General features: G+C 37.2%; 1 protein-coding gene across 10 annotated transcripts in view; it reads left to right on the top strand.

Moving 5' to 3' along the window:
• LOC135474671 (neprilysin-1-like) overlaps positions 1 to 12,137 on the top strand; it is a 69,478-nt gene that overhangs the window by 36,734 nt on the left and 20,607 nt on the right. For all 10 annotated transcript variants that reach the window (XM_064754211.1, XM_064754214.1, XM_064754218.1 and 7 more), the window contains 9 exons: positions 2,573 to 2,614; positions 4,932 to 5,093; positions 5,369 to 5,452; positions 5,910 to 6,115; positions 7,471 to 7,647; positions 8,032 to 8,118; positions 9,358 to 9,482; positions 10,356 to 10,458; positions 11,054 to 11,173. In XM_064754211.1, coding sequence (XP_064610281.1) covers positions 2,573 to 2,614; positions 4,932 to 5,093; positions 5,369 to 5,452; positions 5,910 to 6,115; positions 7,471 to 7,647; positions 8,032 to 8,118; positions 9,358 to 9,482; positions 10,356 to 10,458; positions 11,054 to 11,173 — 1,106 coding nt within the window. The remainder of the gene's footprint in view (positions 1 to 2,572; positions 2,615 to 4,931; positions 5,094 to 5,368; positions 5,453 to 5,909; positions 6,116 to 7,470; positions 7,648 to 8,031; positions 8,119 to 9,357; positions 9,483 to 10,355; positions 10,459 to 11,053; positions 11,174 to 12,137) is intronic.

Consider the following 12,137-nt stretch of genomic DNA (forward strand, 5'->3'; position numbering starts at 1 on the left):
CAGTCAATAAGGTGGATGCTGTTGTTATTTTATTATCTTTACAAAATGTTTAACTTTGTTCACCTTATTGACTATAAGTCGTCGCTGGACACCCATAGCAGGAAACATTAATTCAGTTCTGTGTACTTCTCCAAAATATTTAATGCCGGTAATCTTATAATTAAACATGAAATACTCCAGTCATGTAAACACTTTCACAACCACAGCATTGAAAGATCCCAGCAAAGTTATTGTAAATAGTGCATGACCTGTAACGTCATACACATCGGGCAAGACCATTGTTCTTTGACAAAAGGGGTACCAGTCAATATAGTCATTGATTTTGGTTCAAACGATTAATGTTGAAAGTAATATGTGAAGCATTTTGAACGGTGAAACAGTCGTTAGTACCAGTCTGCTTGTAATCTTTAACAGTGATACATTTCTCACTGTGAATTGAACACTGCTGCCAAGTGTTGTTTACATATCATCTGCAACACACTGGTTAGTACGTGTACATGTTCGATCTTTCTGTGACGTAATTGCATTCACCAGAATGAAATACAGAGTTGCAAATCGTTCGCCATATACTGAGTACATATGTTCAACCTTTCATGACGTCACAGGAGCTTTCCCCGTTGATGGAATGAAAATGAACAATGTTGTGAGATGTTGTTCTCTTGCAACTGGCATGTGATGTTTATCCATTCATTTTTGTTGGCGAAAACAACATCCTGTTTTATAATAGACTTGTCCATTCTATTTACATCATCGGACAAGTGTTTCGCAGGGAGTAAAACATGATATGTATAATCTTTGATCGTCTTCCTTATATGTAATAATATGCTGTAAATCCTGTAAAATATCACACAATTTTTCCACCAACTTAAAGCAGCAGGTGGGTTGGTGAAAACTACCTGTACATGTACATTCAAACATGCTCCCCTTTGCAGATTGACCTGATGGAAGGTGGACACTATTTGCAAGCACTAGTTTTTTCCTATCATGAAAGTTGAAGGGAGAGTTACATATAGAAGTACAGCTGTTCTTCTCTTTCTGTAAATAATCTATCTAAAAAGCAATTCATCACTTTCAAAATTCGATAGTGCCACCATTCAGCTATCCTTACTGTGATGTATGTAAACTAGATTGAGGAATTCCTTTGACGCATGAATAATGCTTTTCCATGTTTAGACATTGGCCCTGATGCTTTTCGCTGCTTTCCATGTTTCAAAAAAGCTCTTGTTGACCATCTTAACTCTCATTCATCTGTCTTTGACTTTAATAACCATTTTGTCAATATTATATATTGAAATCAAATCAAGGAATTACATGTGCTTTCAAACTTTACTATATTGTCTAGGTTGGGATGGCTATTTGCTGTACACCTTCATCCAAGATGTTCTCTTTCATCTAAGATGGCCTCTGTAGGCCATCTTAACTTGTTTTCTTTTGTCTGTGACTCACCCATACTTTGAACAAGATACACATGTATTTAAATCATATGAAGGAACTGTTTTCAAATGTGAACCAAGATGACTGCTGCTGCCCATCTGACGCAGCTTCCATTCATCTGTCTGAACTTCTTGTATCCGTGCTGTACGTGAAAACACTAAATTTATTTTTAAACCGAAACCTTTCCTGCTTGAAAAGTGTTTTTCACTGCACTAGTTTGATCCAAACTGTGAATACACTCTGTTTAAATCAAAACAAAGGATGTTTTTCATGTTTGAATAATGTTTAAATTGCCATTTTGAGATGATGTTTCTGAATGTTTTTTTTTTTGTTTTTTTTTTTTGCTGCAATCAGTGAAGAGATCTACATTTGGCAGTAAAATGGTTGGCATTGCCTATCCTAAGATCAATTTATGAGTCTGTGTTTGCGACTGATTCCTGATTTACCTGATTCCTGATTTACCTGATTCCTGATTTACCTGATTCCTTTTCAGTGCCTTTTCAGATTGCTGCTTAACACCATATTCCAGGATTTTTCTCTTACACAGGGGCAGGGAGTTTTATGGGATGAGGATATGTTAGGTGCACTGATATGGGATAATGCACACCATTTTGGTTGAAAACAAGCGGCTTTAACAAATGTTAAAGTGCGTAATCTGTGAGATGAGTGATGCTTCAACTGCTTATTGCCACCATATTATTAGCTTGATGGCATACAATATGTAGCTTTAGGCTAAATTTTTAATGGTTTAAAGTGGTATTGAAGGATTAATGATATTTCCTGTATGGTATTTCTTCAATAGTTTCAACATTTCTGTGTTAACTTTTAAAAGTTGACTGTACAAGAAGTCATTGTATGTACATGATACATACATGTCATGTGTGTCTAAAAATCCTGTTTCATACTTTTTTAAAAATTTTTATTTGATTGGTGTTTTATGCACTACTCAAGAATAATTCACTTACAGCCAGTATTCTGGTGAGAGAGAACTGGGCAGGGGACGAGGGAAACCCACAACCATTCGCACGCTGCTTACAGACCTTCCCATGTACTTCAGTCAGGTTGCATTTTTACGTAAATGTCATTGCATTTTTAGGTAAATATCTTTTGCATTTCTATTTTCTTTTCCTTTGAATAGGTAACTCAAATGTGTGTAAGACAGCGAATTGCATTAAAACAGGTAAATTCATTTATTTATATTTATTGAACATTCCGAAGATCCAAGAGAGTGTAATTAAAGCCATCTTAAAATATCCATATCAGGTGTTCATTATTGCTTAATGTTCTACAAGACAAGGGATCTTTTCCATATTGCATTTCTATTTAGTCATGCATCTGGAACAATACAACACCATTTTTATTCTGCTGAAGCCATTGTATATGACCACCTTGCATGATTAATCTAGTTTGACATTCATGTCAGCACCTTGAAATGACAGCATTCAATGATGTCAGCATGATACTCAAGATAGAAGTAGTTGCCATTTTTTGCTGATATTACATAGTAAAGCAAAACATTGTAAGAGTGTGAGTTGTACATGGCTCAGATGAATCTCTAGCTAAAGATTTAGCTCTGTGTGTGTTTTTTTCATTGTTAGAGGCATCATGAGTTAATCAGGGCCCATGTGTCATTAAATTTTAACAGAAACCAAACGGATTCTCCTCACTTCATCTCACGAGAATGAAATTACAGACCCATGCATATTCAAATTGGTCTTTAATCCCTTTTCTCATGGCAGAAATGTATACCTAATTCTTCCCACAGGTACAGATCTTGTTTTTATGGGAATATTACCCCTGAAGTAAATTCCCATGGGAGAATGTGAGCCTTGTCACACAGAGGTGCTTTAGGTGTGCATGGCTTTGGCAAGGCATTCTTGTATTCTGACAACACTAATACACTGTATTGTACTAATATGTCAGAAAAACCCTTGACTGAGTTTAGTTTTTGCATTATACTTTAAGTCTCAGGACTACAGCTTTCTTTGTATGATTACATAATATTTCATATATGTCAAAGAAGAAGATCACCTGATAATCCAACATCATTTTTTGTCAACTTTGACATATAAACTTTCCACAGACTCATCTGATTAGTTGAATTGTTAGTGAATAAGTTGAACTTGCATATCAGTGTATCTGGAGTAAAATCTATAAAACACAAAACATTATTAACCACAAGATCAGTGTCATGTTCATTGGCAGTGTGTATAGCCATTGACATTGATCATTAAACACTGAATTCAGACATGACATCATTTTCAGCCACTACACTGAGGGACATGAACAGACATTAATCAAGACACACTGAATGCTGACATAATGCAGATTCAGTCATGACAGTCACCAACTTATGTTGACATTTATTGTTATAAATACCAAACGCAGATGTGCATGTAACACCAATTTCAGCCTCCACACTGATATAAACACGTGCGGACACTAATTGTTAGTCACCACACTAATAAACATGTAGTGACATTTAATCACTTTTAGGCACTGAATGCAGACAATTTAGCCCCCACATTGACCGACATATACCAACCTTTATCCCACATCAGACAAAATACTCCGCTTTTCATTGTACAACAGTGGTCCAGTGGGGTACAGATATATATCCTGCAAACGATGTCAAATGTATCCTTCAGCCGATACCATATGCTTCTGTTGACAAGGCTATCTGCCTTTTTTTTGGCTGTGAAAACAATGACGACCCTGAAATGATTCCCCTGTCTAGCTGAATTAATAGATCATAAACATTTGGCAGATTATAAATGTACTGCTGATGCCATAGTCTGGTATGAGAATTACCGACACTATTCCATATCCTCAGACTGAGTAACCGTGTGACTAATGTCATCATTATAAATACCAATCACATGTCATCACACTGGCTGCAGAGATCAACTGATATTAATCATTTATAGACACTGAAGACACACTCCATCAATGTCATTATCCTTAATTAATCATTAGGATCTGCAAGCAGACATAACACCGTTATGGCTTCCCTATACTGACTAGAGGCATTAAATAACATTATACCATTAGAAACCAAATACTACCCTAAATTACCTAAAATTTTGCCCACAAAAATGCATTTTTAGAGGCAAATAGTCACAAAATACTGAAATGGTGGAGTTGTTTTTTTGTTTTTTTTTTGCTGAAACTTATAATTTTCAAGTAGAATGTCATTTCATAGCAAACCTCAAAACACCTTTCTGAAATCAGTAGAACCCTGGGAATCAGAGAAAATGGGCAAGTTAGTCGTGAACGGAATTCATTCATTTAGGGTATAACAATTACCACACTGATAGACAAGTACACTCTGTTGACAGTAATCGTCATAGAGACAGACAGGCAAACATCACATCAGTTTCAACTGAAACATGCAGGCTTTAGTCATTTTTTGCTGACTAAAGACATCAGATTGATGTCAGCTGCCACACTAACTGTGGATTAGTATCTCTTTTGTGGCCAAATGTTGCACTTTGCAGCTGCCCAGCTGATGGATTCCATGGACATGGCAGCTGACCCATGCGAGGACTTTTTCCAGTACGCTTGTGGGACGTGGAACAAGAAATATGTTATACCAGAAGACAAGGCTACATTTAACACATTTGAGAAGCTTCATGATGACTTGCAAGTCATTCTTAAAGGTACTTGAATGAAAGATTTCTTTACTCTATCTGTCAAGAAATACACGTGTAATGAGGAAGAAGGTGCGCTTATTAAAGAAAAAAATGTTGATTTCTCCCTACAAAAGTCAAAGTATGTACACTCTTCTTATTATTTCTGATCTACATTCAGATTATATAAAATCATTTTGTGTGTGTGGTGGGAGGTGGGGGGGGGGGGGGGGATATTGAGGGTAGAGTTTGATGAATTTGAGATGCCATAGCAACCCCTGAAAGTATTCTTTTTTGTTTGTCAGATTTACTGGAGGAACCGTCTAGGCGAGATGAACCAAATGCTATCCATCAGGCCAAGGTTTTATATAGATCTTGCATGAATACAAGTATGCCTCTTTTACTTTCCTTCCTTTTTATTTTCTATCTCCTTAAAATATAAAGTTTAACCTCATTCCCTGCCCTCTAAACTTTTGGCTTTGACTGAAAATGAATTTTTGGTGGGTGGATTTGAACTCATGTGACTGTGATAAAGTCAGAAAGTGTGTCTGTCTGTTCGACCACTCGTCTTTCTGTCCTTCTTGAGGCCTGAATTTTGATATCTCTATACTTAGACCTGACACATGTTGATATGTGATTTCCTCGACAGTACCCCATGCTTGGGATTTTTTATTTTCGCCTTCGTCCATCTGGTGATCTGCCTAATTATTTTCAAAGTTATCACCTTTCCTAGGGACATGTATAATCTGGACTTGAGGAGCTAGTGCATGTGAAGACAACTCCTCCCCTAGTTTTTGTAAGATCTTTGGTCGATATGTACTAGAAAGCATTTATATGTTGCTACAGCTCAGATCCAGGAGATTGGTGATGGTCCCTTCAGGAAGGTGCTAGAAGATCTGGGGTCCTGGCCAATTGTGGCCCCAAGGTGGGATGGACGCAGTTTTGTACTGGAGGATACGCTGGCCAAGTTGCGCAGCAAGTATAACACACAGGTGCTAGTTAAGACTGTTGTGGGCCCAGATGATAAAAACTCTTCGGTCAATATCATTCAGGTGAGATATGACATGCAGGGAACCAGTGTTTTGGTTAGCAGGTTACATGTACTTGTACAGCCCATTAATATGCGGTTTCCGATTTCCTGAAGAAATTGTGATACGATCTTATGTATTGATTATCGATATAATCCTTCATTTGAAATTTTCAGCCAGCAGAAATCAACGCATACACACATGTATTACTATATTGTGGAATCAGGTCCCTTATAGTCACATGACAAGCTTCATTTGTACAATGTCATGATCTCCTCTGCATTTTAGTACTGTAAAACTTCAACCATTCGGCATGTTTGCAAGGTGTTTATTCAAGCATATTCTGAGAGCATTATTCTGTGTAGATTGATAATTACACTTTTTGTGAAGCCCTGAAATTGGCCAACCCAACCAATGTATTTTTATCTTCAAAATCAAATTAAAAATGTGCATAAATAGCGCTGAAAGGTGATCTTTAATGTGTGAAAAAGGTTGAGGAATTAACGTGGTAAAATACATCACTGTTCATGGCAGATCAAATGCCTCATGTGCAGAGCAAAGGTGTCAGTAGTTTTTGTCTCAATCTCGACTTTACAGGCCTATAAAGGGCCATTTAAAAGTTTTCTGTGAAGGCTTAATTTTAAGTCGCTGAACTATTTAGAAAGCCTGATTTTTTTTAGTCATTTACCTCCCCTTGTTGTTTAGACGACAGGAGATGTTTAGCAAACTTGAAGTGTCAGATACAGTGTTGTGTTGTAATTATGCAGTCTACCTTGTAACTTCAGTTCTGCTGTACAGATCGATGGCAATTACGCATTTATAAAGCATTATCGATAGAAGATTGTTTTTGGTTTACTGGACTTATTATTCACTTTCAATCTATAATATTGTTTACATGTGTGATCCATGAGCAAATGTTGCATTGTGTGAATCTTTGCACTGCCCCATTTGCATGTTATCTTGCCAGGCAGACAGTTTAGACAAGTGACGGATTTCCCCTCATAACTGTCTGAAGTGACATAGACCCAGGAGGTTTAGTTAGGAGTCAAATGTAACTCATTGTATTTAGCTGAAACAACTCTGAATTTCTTTCGGCGGTATGTTCATTTAATACAATGCATTTTTTTTTTCGATTGGGGAAAACAATTCTGATTATGTTGATCCTCATCATTTTATCTTACCCTTAAGACATTCAGATCTTGACACTGAAGTAGCTCTTTGAATGTTGGCATCACATTTTAAGACTTTTATGAAAGTTAATTTTCACAGGCTAAACTTTAGTTGTAATACAGTATTTTGTCATTCGTAAAGTTGGCCATTTGTGTCACTTATGACATGCATGACACACCCATAAACTAAACACAGAACTTATGTTGCAGTTAGATCAGCCTGAACTGGGCATGCCCAGTCGGGAGTACTACCATGACCCGGAGTCAAAAGTTGTCAAGTCCTACCTCAGGTTCATTGTAAAGGTGGCATTGGTCCTTGGTGCAGACCCGGACCAGGCAGAGACAGACGCTCGTGATGTAGTGTGCTTTGAAACTGAACTGGCCAATGTTAGTAAACACTGTAAATGGCAATGAAAGTGATTATGAGCCCAGAAGATTCAGTATTCGTAGATGCTTCTGATTAATGCAAATTAGTTTAATATGGTGGAATTGTTTTAATTTTTTTTTAAAATGTATACTGTTCTAAAAAAATATCCACATATGGCAATACAGTGAATTACACTGACCATGGAGTTACATATAACTACATATAAGTACATGTAGAAGTTTGTTTATTCCAATTTTGTTGTCCTTAAATAGATTAAAAAGTTGTATTACTGTAGTCTGGAAGTAGCCAAATATTAAAAGAATATTATATTGTCCTGATAGAAGCTTGTAGGTTGATATTTTGATTTTAATCAACTATAAGTAACTATGTTATCTATCATGCAGGTAACAAAGCCAAGGGCTGATCGACATGATACAGGTGCCATGTATCAGAAAATGACCATTGGAGACCTGGAAGCATTAATCCCAGGGGTAAGAGACATATTTTACATACAGGTCTTCTGCTCAGTCTTTATGTGTAACATTCAAAACCACAGAGTGTGCCTTTAGTTCTGGTCCAATATCAAAGTAAAGCTAGGTTTGCGCTAATTTGCTGGTCATCATATTTTCTACTCTGTGGCAGAGGGGTTAGCATGCTAGCCCTTCCTATCCAGTCATACATGAGAAGGCCTGTCAGAAATCTGTGGAAGATCGGGGGTTTCAACCTGGTTACCCCCACCATAATGCTGGCTGCAGTCGTATAAGTGAAATATAATGAAAAAAGATAAATGAACAAATACTTGGAAGGCATTACAAAGTACCGATAGCTTTGCGAGCACTATGCGAGAAATCTTTGCATGAAGCTATATACAGTTAAAATTGGTGACTTTTCACCCGTGTGCTAATGGGTATGGCCAGAAATGTAATCGTGTATGTGGCCGTTGTGTTCATCTGTTTGTGTTTTGCTGAAAAATCCTTGAGAACAGAAAGTCGATTGATGTTTTAAATTCAGGGAGTAAAACTGCTAGCTGGGATTCAGTACCAGTTCTTGGTGATCAGGTTTGTTTGTGGTCAGCACAACTGAAATTTTAGTACTTACTTTTGAACTTTTAAGTGTAAATAATGTTTATTCAGTTTCCAAGAAATCTTCAGGGAGAAAGTGTTGCCATGTGAAATGTGAATGTATGGCTTTGTGAATGGCCACGTGGAATGTGAATGTATGGTGAGGTGAAACATGCATTTATGGCCAGGTGAAATGTGGTTGTATGGCCACGTGAAATGTGAATGTATGGCCACGTGAAATGTGTATGTATGGCAATGTGAAAGTAAAACCATGAATGTATGGTCATACTTCATATGACCAGGTAAAATGTGAATACATGGCCATGTGAAATGTGAAGGTATTGTCAGTGTGAATTGTAGAATATAGCAATCATGTTTATGGCTCAAGGTAGGCTGTGGAAATGTTCTTGCTTACTACATGTAAAATTAGTTTCTGATGATCCCAGTCACGAGCCCACTCCTAATCTCAAAGGTGTACGTATGCTTGACACTAGGCTAGGTATATCTAATTTCTTTTCATTTTCCATTATGTATCTACGACAGCGTTGATGACAATGTATTTAGATTAAACATGCTATTGTAACTGTCTGGTTTTTTTTTCAACTTTATCTGTTAAGGACTTACCAGTTATTCTCTCTTTCATGCAGCATTCTGTGGTGTATATTTCAGTTTGACTGGCTACGGTATCTACAAGGGGTTATTCCCATACATATTGCCAGGGATGAGGAAATTGTTCTGTTTGCTCCAGAGTATCTCTCATTAATGGTGAATCTTGTGAAGAAGACAGAAACTCGGTGAGATTTTGTCCATTTTTGTAATATGGAAAACAACACAGAATGCAGGATTCAAGTTCCAAAACTACAGTGATCCTTGTTGTGATGTTACAATTTCACGCTAGCACTGAGCTACATGCGTGTCTCTCATATTCTAATATCACATGATGGTTTAAATATTTATTTGTTTATCTTATTGATGTTTTACGCCATACTCAAGAATATTTCACTTATACGAAGGCAGACATGGTAGGAGGAAACAGGCCTATTGCGAGGCAAACCCCTGACCATCTGCAGGTTGCTGACAACCTTCTCACATATGACCAGAGAGGAAGCCAGCATGAGCTGGACTTTGAACTCATGGGGACCACATTGGCTTAGAGACTACTGGGTCATTTGAGCTGCAATGACATGCTAACTGCCTCGGCCTCAGAGGCCCCCGTTTAAGTACTGGTACTGTATTTAAGACAAACTCCTGACACAATTTTCATTTTAGATCAGTGTGGTCATATTATACTCTGGCCTACATCATCCTCTGTCAAGTCTTCTCCACCATTAAACCATGCCACTCTCATATTTAAAAATGAAATATTCTTATGTAAAATATGTCAAGTAAATAAAATTCAGTTTGTTTCTTTAAATTTATATCTCAGGTTATTTATTGTCTTCATTTTATTTTTTATTTTATATTTTTTTTTGACATACATGTATAAAGAATTTTCTAGGTTATGCTGATAATGCAACACATTTTGATTGACAAGCTAGAGAATTTTAAAGTTGTGCAAGATTTGCCTAAATGGTAATTATTTGACATGTGCACGGAAGCTTTGCATACTGGTATTTTAGTTGTTCAGGTTGAATCTATGTGGCGTGGGGTTTGCTGATGTTTTACAGAGTAGTGGTGAACTATATCATCTGGAGAATAGTGATGGACTTCACAGAGAAATTGACCACAGAGTACAGTCAGCTGAGGAATGAGTACAGGAAGATACTGCAGGTCAGGCTCCACACCAACCAAACATTCCAGTAGTACATGTAGTAAAGTCAGGGAGTGGACAGTGGTCCAGTGATTGGAAAGGAAATTCCCTGTGGATTCCCTCACTCTCACTGCTCTGTGATCCTTCGTGACAAAAAGTGGTTGAAAAGCTCCGGTGGCCGTTCATGCCGTGTAACATTTGTTGAAAACTGTTTGTCTTCCTCCAATGTGGTGTGTATACCTGTGCTTCACCTGGGAAAGCTCATCGGTTTACCTTGGGCACTCCAGTTTCCGCCCATAAAGCTGACTGTGAAAGTATATAAATGAAAAATTCTTGAGTAGGGCATTAAACAATTGTTAAATGAGTGATAATGTGTAAACTTCTTAAAGGATCACAGTTGGTGTTAAATTTTGAAAACTATTTACTCTGCTGTGCATAGAAATTCCAAGTTTAAAGCTCTAGCTGGTTTGGCTGCAGCCTTTAATTAGAAAGTTTGTTACGTAAGCATCAATCCTTGATTCTAGAGATCATTTAGTTATCATTTTGAGTCATGGGCAAATTAAAGTCATGTCCAATATGATATGTTAAGCTGTATTGTGAACTGAACTATTGCAGGGTGTATCGCGAGACAAGGTGAAGTGGCAGCAGTGTGTGGAGTATGTCAATGAAAAGATGGGAATGGCTGTCGGGGCCATGTTCATCAAAGACCACTTCAAGAAGGAGAGCAAGGACACAGTAAGTCAAAATAATGTGCTATATTACTTTGACACAAATGCAAAGTGACATTTGTCACATAGTGACAGATAAAGAGAGGTATGGACAAATTTGTAGTGATAAAAGCTAAATTAAACATGTTAAAGAGGCAAATTTAGGCAAGTGGTGTGGCACAGTATGAAGAATTTATGTCAAATGATGAAGTACATTAAAAGAGTCATGGACATATTATCAAATACACACACCTGTACATGTACCTGCATAAAGAAAGGTCGCCTCGACAAGTGAAATGAAATAATGTGGCATTTATAAATTAGATCCCCAACGCTGGGCCTGCCAAACTGCATATAGTTGGTTTGATGTCCCCTGAATTGATTCCGATCATTTAAAATGTCAAAACGGTAGAATTTGGTGATCAAACATCAAAAAGTCCACTCCACTACAATCGAGCCACCATTGACCTTGTGATGTCACAGTGGTACATTTGCTGCAGACATCTGAGGCTTCTCTGTGTACAACACAGACAACAGGAGACAATCGCCATGCTTTTTCAGCTAATTTTGAGATTATTCCATGCCCAAGTATTTGACTGTAAAGTTAAATACGTATGGGTAAAAAATATATGTTCTAAATATAATGCAGAAGTTGTTTAGCTCTTTGCTTGTTTGAAATAGCAGACTGTGACACGAACTGTAGGGAGCCACTAGCCTATGCCCTACAATGGCCATGAGGCAACAGTCACCAAGAACGTTTCTAAATTTCTTATAAAATGACCTATGAGCACTTGTTTGATTGACAGATGAATGAGGCTTGGTTAAGTTGTTACAGTGATCTGAAAGACACTACTGTAAAAAGATTTTTCTTAATTTGAAGTACTTTCCGATCAGTGAAGAAAAAAAAAATTCATGTGAATGTAGATAACATATCAAGTTATTGATTGCTTAAGTGAATTGAAGGTCAGAAGCATATTTTCAGAGGAATCCAG

Source organism: Liolophura sinensis, chromosome 9 (assembly GCF_032854445.1).
Source record: "Liolophura sinensis isolate JHLJ2023 chromosome 9, CUHK_Ljap_v2, whole genome shotgun sequence".
Taxonomy (NCBI): domain Eukaryota; kingdom Metazoa; phylum Mollusca; class Polyplacophora; order Chitonida; family Chitonidae; genus Liolophura; species Liolophura sinensis.